The sequence below is a fragment of the Tetranychus urticae genome, chromosome 3, assembly GCF_039701765.1.
Source record: "Tetranychus urticae isolate SD_2017Ah chromosome 3, NJAU_TeUrti_SD_1.0, whole genome shotgun sequence".
NCBI lineage: Eukaryota > Metazoa > Arthropoda > Arachnida > Trombidiformes > Tetranychidae > Tetranychus > Tetranychus urticae.
The window spans coordinates 20,079,529-20,088,079 of NC_142960.1; the positions used below are offsets into that span (position 1 = coordinate 20,079,529).

At 32.2% G+C, this 8,551-nt stretch overlaps 1 protein-coding gene and 3 long non-coding RNA genes across 5 annotated transcripts; 1 reads left to right on the forward strand and 3 right to left on the reverse strand.

Annotated features, from left to right (window-relative positions):
- Positions 1-339: 339 nt before the first annotated feature.
- On the reverse strand, positions 340-1,140 carry LOC112539146 (uncharacterized). The gene is made up of 2 exons (XR_003082784.2): positions 998-1,140; positions 340-616 (listed from the first exon to the last, which is right to left on the reverse strand). It is a non-coding gene; the product is annotated as an uncharacterized LOC112539146 (long non-coding RNA).
- Positions 1,141-1,617: 477 nt separating this feature from the next.
- Positions 1,618-2,556, forward strand: LOC112539147 (uncharacterized). Its single transcript, XR_003082785.2, has 2 exons — positions 1,618-2,394; positions 2,495-2,556. It is a non-coding gene; the product is annotated as an uncharacterized LOC112539147 (long non-coding RNA).
- A 586-nt stretch (positions 2,557-3,142) lies between these two features.
- On the reverse strand, positions 3,143-6,777 carry LOC107364964 (uncharacterized). Of its 2 annotated transcripts, XR_003082783.2 has the most exons (4): positions 6,173-6,777; positions 5,928-6,027; positions 4,779-4,819; positions 3,793-4,575 (listed from the first exon to the last, which is right to left on the reverse strand). It is a non-coding gene; the product is annotated as an uncharacterized LOC107364964 (long non-coding RNA). The 2 variants fall into 2 exon arrangements; XR_016199810.1 differs by lacking the exon at positions 4,779-4,819 and having other exon boundaries at positions 3,143-4,575; positions 6,173-6,571.
- Positions 6,778-7,493: 716 nt separating this feature from the next.
- Positions 7,494-8,442, reverse strand: LOC107364963 (mite group 2 allergen Tyr p 2-like). The gene is made up of 2 exons (XM_015932422.3): positions 8,217-8,442; positions 7,494-8,155 (listed from the first exon to the last, which is right to left on the reverse strand). The coding sequence occupies exons 1-2, from the start codon at positions 8,305-8,307 to the stop codon at positions 7,788-7,790; spliced, it is 459 nt and encodes a 152-aa protein (XP_015787908.1). The 5' UTR covers positions 8,308-8,442; the 3' UTR covers positions 7,494-7,787.
- Positions 8,443-8,551: the final 109 nt, after the last annotated feature.

Below are 8,551 nucleotides of genomic sequence, written 5' to 3' on the forward strand. Positions count from 1 at the left end.
AACTATTTCAAGAGTTAAATAACATATTCAAATTATAAACAAGTAAATATTAATTGGGCTAATTAGGCTTGAAATTTAATACAAATTAAGTACAGTTGGGTTATATAAGCAGCTGATACCAGAAAAAAAAGTGGAGAAACCAGAAAAGTGAAAGTTGGCTGACAACCAGAAATTCAAGTTGACGCTTCAATAATTGAACAAAGTCACATGCTTTTTAGCTTCATTTCCTTATAACTTGATTAAAGATGATTAAATAATAATTAAATGTTGCCTCTTATTATTAATATATTATTGACATTAGCATAATATTTTACTAACCAATTGAAATTTACAAGCCAATGAATGAGTAAAACTTGTTTATTGAAAATATATTGACTTCAACTGGTTGAGACTTTATATATTTTTGACTTATTCAGGTTAACCAACAACAACTGAATTGGCCGAGTCATTTTTTCAAATTGTATTATCTAATTAGGAAGATATTTAAGCATAATAATGATAATTAAGGCGTAAAAAAGCTCAATAGCTGTTCAATAACACCTCAAGTTGAGCCTAACATCAACAGGCTGGAAAACTCAAATCAATCTTTTCTTTCTCCGATTGTGCAAGTTGGAATCTAAAAAGGTAAAAAAAAGGTAAACACGATAAGTTGATATTGTTCAATTGAATTGTGTTTTAAAAGGCAGTCAATCAATCTTGGTATCAATCTTTGTTCATCTTCATCAAATAGCTTGATCAAAGTGAGTAAACAAACAAAAAAAAGAGAGAAGTCACAATTTGATGACAATTTAGTCCGGAAGAACGATTTGATATTAACTTTTGTGCTCAAAAATGAGTTATCATTTTCTTCAATCCATCTTTATACCGTTTCCTCTTCCTTTTTTTGCTGATTTACTCTCTCATCTTCTTGCTTTTTCCTTGAGTTATCAGGTGAACACGAATAAACACAAAAACACGGTCAAGAGATGCTGATGCTTATACTAATAAACAACCAAACCTTTTTTGCATTGGTAACTTTACCAAGTTTCCGTTTCTTCCCAACCATAATTTTGATAATTGAATAACTTTCGGTTTACCTTCCTTCTCAGCGTTACATGTAGCTTTAAAGCGGGATAATACAACTTATAAGAATGTACCACTTAATAAATAATGTAGAAGGAAGAAGAAGAAAACGCAAACCGGAAATATTTACGCTCATTTCAAGCTGCATCTTAATTAAATCAAGGTTAAATATTACTTTAGGGTGAACTCAATTGATGTTGGTTTTCAGTTAATAGAAAGGAAAAGGAGGTCCAGTTGTTGTTAAAGATGATGGTGATGATTAAGATGATGATGGAAAAGTGAAAGTGGAAAATCACCTTAAAATATAATGCCTTAAAGATGGATAAGAGAAAGTTGTTTTCATTTTAATGCATGTTGTCCGTTAATATTGATGAAAACTTACAAATTGTTTTTTTTCACTAAATTCAAACAAATTATAAAAGTTATAGCTAATAAATAAATTCATATAAATAACTAATTAATTAAATTCCTTATATAACTGAATAATCATTCCATTGATTAATTAGAAGTGAATTAATCGACTTTATCGTTGACTTGTGATAATTGGCAGGTCTCAGCTGTAACGGGTCGATTGATCGATTAAAACAATCGAAAGTTGGTTACCAGGCAAAGAGTTACCTTTTCCCTTTGTCACCATGTGATTGTTTCTTGACTAATTACACTTAACCAGTTACAATTAAATGTAATCTTGAATTTGTGCATTTCTAAATCTTATTAGGATTTTATATTGTTAATGTTATCTATTTTTTTTGGTTTAACATGGACTGGATCTGATTCACATCGTTATCTTATTGGTTCGGGAAAATTGTATCAAAAATGAAGTCAACCCTGAATTTGGACTTATAATTATCACATCAATTGTAATCAATCCTGATCAGTGTCGAGTCACGAATAATGTAAAAGTAGAGTTTCCTTTTTATCGAGATTCTTAATTATCTTCATCATCATCAACCAAAGTAATGACAACAACAATAAAACGGGTCTTCTAAATATCCTCTAATCATAGTCATGAAAAGGCTTATTATTAAAAAATGATTCAAGCAAAAAGTGAAAAATACTACTCATTTTATTTTTCATGAATATATTCAGTTAATTGTTGAAGTTTCATTGAACTGCTTTCTCCATTGATATGGTCAATTAGTTTTTGATATTTTTTCAGCTTTTGTGAGTTGAAAACACCATGACTGGAGCTAAAAAATTTCAAATTCCCGACGCCATATTTCAATTTTTCAAGCAGATTGTTTGGACGATTCTCGATCTACATAAATCTTTGCCAGAAAATCAATGAACTTGAATAACCAAGACCAGAAACTTGACTGTTATCAACCTGAGGTAAGTGAAGTTTTTTTCATTCATTGCCAAAATTTTGACTTATACCTTTGAAATTAACGTTTATATTTCAGTAATTTTGCTTTGCATTTCTTTTTTCAAGATCACTTTCGAATCCATTCCAGATTGATCAATTTAAAAAGATGTTTCTTCTTTTTTATTCAATTTAAAGCCTCATTTTTAATAGTCTGATACGATTGACGGTGATTACTGTGATTATCGTGATAAAATCCTTAAGCGATTGAATGAGTTCTTCCTGCTGGAAATGAAACTCGCAGTTCCGCAACAATGAAATCAAGATGAAAAATCAATCGCTATAGATGAAACTATTACAGTAGTATAATGCAGTAAACAAGCTTGCCATTGTTTTCAAATAACAGTTTCACTAATTTTTGCATTTTGTTAATGTTGCGAGTCAACAATATCTATTTATAAATTGAAAGAAACAATTTAAATAATGGTTAATAATAATGCTAATGAATGCATTAACTGGAATAAATTGCAAAGACAATATGCTATTAAGATGAAACACAATGTAAAACACGATTGGGAATCAACTTATTCTTCCGTTCACACAACAATCGGAGTTATGATGAATATTGACTTGATTCAATTTTGTTGAACGTTATTCAAAATTCAGACAAGATTTGTATCACCTATTATAGCAATTATGAGATTACATTCTGATATCTAGAATTGTGAGAGAGTTTCAATGATGCAAAGAAAATATATTACACTGATTAAAACTTGCTTCAGCTGTTTATCACATTCATTTTATTTTTGGCTTAACACCTTTTAACTGACTTTAGTATATTACATCAAAATGAAATCCATATAACATAAATAAATAGAAATATTTGGTTGTCGTTTCATTGGGTCAAAAATAGAGAGATTTCAATATCAAATTGTTAGGCAAATTGGTGCCAAGATTAACAGCTCCAGATGAAAAGTATGGTTTAATTCGAGTATAAAAGTTCCTCCTGGAATTTTTAAGGATCAATTGGCTTGACAAGTAATTTAAAGAATCATTGTGACACCATGAGATGAGTAAGAAATACAGAATAAATGGTTTCCACTCTTTATGTACTGCTTCAACGACAAATTGCAGCGCTGATTTTTGATGTAATCGTCACCAAATGATTTCATTGAGCTGAGTTTTGTTTATGAATTGACAGATTAGACGATGAATCTATGGTGCATCATATAGCATACATTTGTGGTGTCCAGTCAACATCGTCAGCTTCAGTCAACAACAGCAAAATAAATTAATGGTTGTTCATAAAATAACCCAGTCACTGTGAAAATGGTTACGATGTTTTTTGTTGATAAGTACATTGATTGGAAAATGAGAAATTCGTTGTTGATGATATAACTTGAATTAATCACCATGAGTCATTAGAGTTTTGCTATCATAAATGCAATTTAATGATAGTGATTGGTACGATGGATGAGAAAATTGTTTTGAAATCGTTGCTCAATGAGATGAAAACGGTTATTACGTTTGAGTTTGAGATTGGGTCATTAGTGAAAAAATTTTACATTGGTATTGGTCTTGGAAGGTCATTTGGTTTAAGCAATTGTGTATCCTTCGTTATATTCAATCTGGTGAAGATACCTGTTTAGAAGGTATGCCAACATTGAATAAAGAACAGCACCAATGATGACGGAGACAGTTTTCTCAGCTATATCTTGCTTATGACGTTCATCTCCAGAGGCAATTATGTAAATACAAAATATGAGAGCAATTATGGACAAAACAACGAATGCTTGCATCGCAACTCGATAAATTTTTAGGCCTAACTCCCATTGCTTTAGGATGACAATCACAAAACACAGATCAGCTAATAAATTGATTACAGTCCAACCAATTTGTTCACCATCTTCATGAGCAATAGAGTATATCAATTGGATAGAGCTGAGAAATAGCATTAAACAGGCGATTATGATCAATATTTTTTTCGTATTACTAGTAATCTCAACCATTGTGACACTTGTTTGTAGCGATACGAAGACGTATTGATGGACGCAAAGATCACACTTGAAGATGGAACTGGAACTTGTATCCGCTGGTAATATTCACAGAGAGTTTAAAAACTGTATTATCGGGAGTGTAAATTGTTGTGGATTGCTCAGAGAGTGAATAACTCTACCTTGTAACTCGTTGATTTATGCCAAAAAAGGTATCTGTTAACAGGAAGAGACATAAAAAGAGAGAGAGAGAAAGACACAATAAGCAAAAGAACAAACAAAAAGTTGATTATAATAATTCATTAACATACCAGCAATCACAAACACACACATTCATTTGCTGATGACGGGTGAGGTTTTTCAAAAGGTGAAATTGAAAATAACAAGTGAAAATAAAAGTTAACCAGAAAACAACTTACCTAATTCATTTATTCTTTGTTGTCTGTGGGGTTGTTTGAGACTGTTGTTCAACAAAGAAAATAGTCAAAGTAGAGAGACTTATATCAGTAAATTGTATTTTTTGAACTTTTTCTCATCAAAAAATTTGTTTACATTTATTTTTTGTCATTTTTTCGTCTCTTTCTCGCTGCTAACTCCCTCTTTTCCTGCTCCTTTTAACTTCTCATCTCTCTTACAGCATTTCTCGATGACTTTAGTCGAGTTTTCACTACCTTTAGTCAAATTTTCATTAGATTTAGTCACTGAACTCGCCCTCTACCGGGTTGACTAAATCTAATGAAAACTCGACTAAAGTCACCGAGAAATGCTGTATCTATAGCTCTCATTGTCGTGCTCTCTCATTTTGTAGATGATGATGAGGAGGTGGAGGTGAAGAGATGGGCATTGAAGGCGGATAATATTCACTAGCTCGAATTGGCTCGGGCATAAAATCAAGGTTAGCCAGAAAGTGATCAACATTTGACTCAAATAGTAAGGCACTGAAAGACTGGGGTGCCGAAGCTGGATCAGGGCAGTCAGCTGACTGATTTACTGGAGATGATGATAGAGTTTTCCGCGTTGAGGGTGGATGTGGATAGCGAATGCCCTTAGTGTTTGAAGTTGATGTAACGGATTGCCTTAAAGTTGATGAGGCTGTTGAAGATGTGTTTTCGGCCAATCCGTAAACCATTGAATCGTTTTCACCTGGAACCATTCGATGACCAGTCCTTGGATTCAGTGGACTGTGAATATTACTGTTAGGTTGAGTTAAGGTTTGCTTAATTGAGTCGGAAAATTTGGTTATCTGATTTATCATCATCATGACCAGTCCCAGTTGTTGTCCGACTGTATTCAACTCCACTGTCATCACTTAATGCATTGGGTGTGGTAGTTGCATTATTGTTACCAGAGGAAGATTCACCCTTCTTAATTCCTCCTCCTCCGCCACCCATTCCACGGCTTTCATTAAATTTAACAATTTTTTTAACCTTTTTACATATGTCTTCAACTTTGCTCCTCAACTCATGCTCAACTTTCTCTAAACGCTTGGTAATTTTATTGAATGGCTGTTAATGTCTGGTATGTTGACGAATTGCAAAATAAATCTCAAGCAATCTATTGTTTCTTACCTCTATTTATTAAGCTTTCCAATAAGTCCCGTGTTCCTAAAGGTCACCTTGAGTATTGTTTTGTCCCAGGATTCTCTACTTTTGCGTCTTCTTGTAATCACTTTAATACAATTTTTGATTATGATGATTATGGTTGCGATGATAGTAATCAAGCCAGAAGAAAAACGGAATGAATAAAAAATAAGCTTAAACACCCAACAAGCAAAAAAAGAAAGAGAAGACAAAATAAAAAAATGTTGACTCACATGATAAAAGGAGGGAAAAGCAACAATTATTAATAGAAGAGAGTAAAGGCAAAATATTGACAATGTCACCTATGATCTGGATAACATAGAGATGATATAAGAAAATTGATTACTAATCATTCAGACTGTATTTTGAACCAGTTAAAATGGCTGACTAGTTTATTGGTGATGATGGAAGAGGTTAAGCTGGAAAATGGTGAGAACCAAGTTTTTAACTCAATTGTTGCCAACTGTACAGTGTACACCATCAATTATTGAAACAACCCAAACAAGATCGGTTCAATGGCCAACTAAAGGAAAGACAGTGAATAAGACAGAGTGTGAAAGTAAGAGAAAGAGACTTTGGTTTTAATTTCAAAGATAAAGGTTGAAACAACAAGAGCGTTTTGTTACTCATGATGATGATGGCAGCCTTTTCTGGTATATTGTTTGAATCCCTCAACCATTTAAAATGAAGAAAACCGGATTTAGAAGGAAACAAACAAGAAAGAGATTCAGACTTGCATGATAAAGCCAAATTTCAATGGAAACTGTAAGTAACAATAATCACTTTCACCATTCTTTTATTTACTTATATTCAATCCATTCAAACTATTGTATCTTCAACTAAACTTAATATTAATCATTACTGTCATCTTCATTATCGTCATCACCATAATCGTTATACCTTTGAAAAGACCGTAAACAGCAAAGTTGCAATATTTTGCTGTAAATCGCCTTTATACCTTGACTTTTCCTGGTTCACTTGTGATTTAATGATCGATGCATTTAATCATTCAGCAAATCAACCATTAAATTAAACAATTATTCATTCAATAGTTACAATTTGAAAACGGTTATCATTAGATTAATTAAGCTTTCAAAAGATTGTAAATATTTTCATTATATTCACATTGTTTACTTCAGTCTTTTTTCAATTGTATCATCAACCTACAAACAAGCCTTTTATTGGCTTTTGATGAACTCATTGATTAAACATTATTTCAAATTCAATGATCAATTGAATTTAATTTTTCTTTAATTGCTGACCATTGAAACTGAATTTGCAGATTGTATAACAAAAATTGCTCACAAGAGCTAAAATCATTAGTGAAACATGTTGATCCCAAGCAAATCAAGATTAATAAAAGATTGGTGATCGTGTAAGTGAATCAAGTTTACTGATATTGTTATTCATAAACTGAATCAAATTCATTTATCTGCTTCACATGAAATTAGGTTATTACGGAACCGAAAAAATGGCCAAAAAGACCAGTTAACTTCCTGAATAGATGATAGGAACCATTAATTATGACCAACTATTGATAACATATTAAAATAATTTCAATTGAATTAGTTTTAATATTTAGCAGAGTTGAATGCTTCAAGTTTAACAATCCATCATAAATTTCAACCTCACATTGTCATACAATAACATTTAAATTTTCAGTTGAGTTCACAATTTAGCTTTTAATTTGACTCATAATTTGATATTTAATTTGGCAATGATCAAAGCTGATCATCAAGTACAGTAAAATGATAAACACTGGTTGCTGGATGAACCATTGAATCCAACAGGTTTCGTTCAATTTTCAGTGACTAGTTAAGATGGCGATATTTCCAATTGATTTGAAGCTTAAACAATACGAATTTTGATGATTGCACAAACGATTGGGTTCTTTTCAGGCGACGATAACATAAATCGGATCTTGGTTCGTACTTGTGGAAACCAAGGAGCATTGACAGTCATGTTATAAAGGTACTCTCTTCCTTTGACGATTGGACATTCCACTCCATATTGTCCACAGACTCGGAAGGGTTCATTTTTGATTGGAATCCAGAACCTGAAAAAATGGGCCCAAATGTTCAATCTCAATTCTGGAGAGTCGATCGGAGAAACGTAATTTAAACTGAAATGGACGGGTTTACTCCGATTGATTGTACAAAGCGTTGAATCCTGGCAGCCAGTTATGTTAACGGACAATGGATCATTGGATTTATTGCCTGTAAATCAAATAAATATGGACCATTGATTAATCTGTTCAATTAGATGCAATTTACTTACCGCAAGTCTCATATTTGATTGATTGACCAAAAGCCAAGTTAATTGTGGAGCTAAAAAGGAAAACTGGAAATAGGATTTCTATTGAAAACATTGTTTCTTTTGATCAGGTATTTGGTTAGACAATCAAGCAAGAACTGTCTCATCCACTCGATTGTCATTTATTAAATAGCAATCCGTTGACTTGGTAAATGATTAAATGCGCGATTTGAACCTCAATATGTAACTGTGATACAAAACAAATGTTGATTTACCTTGATTTTTGTAGGTTCAATATTAAAATCAACAAAACCCATTTTTAGCTCTCATTTGATTATCAATCAAGTTCAAGCAATCCA

What these genes read in the sequence shown, in the direction of transcription:
- LOC107364963 (XM_015932422.3), bottom strand. Translation starts at nt 8,307, where the DNA reads ATGTTTTCAATAGAAATCCTATTTCCAGTTTTCCTTTTTAGCTCCACA. An exon ending in AATCAAATATGAGACTTGCG is followed by an intron (nt 8,156 to 8,216) that starts GTAAGTAAATTG and finishes TTTGATTTACAG; the next exon opens with GCAATAAATCCAATGATCCA.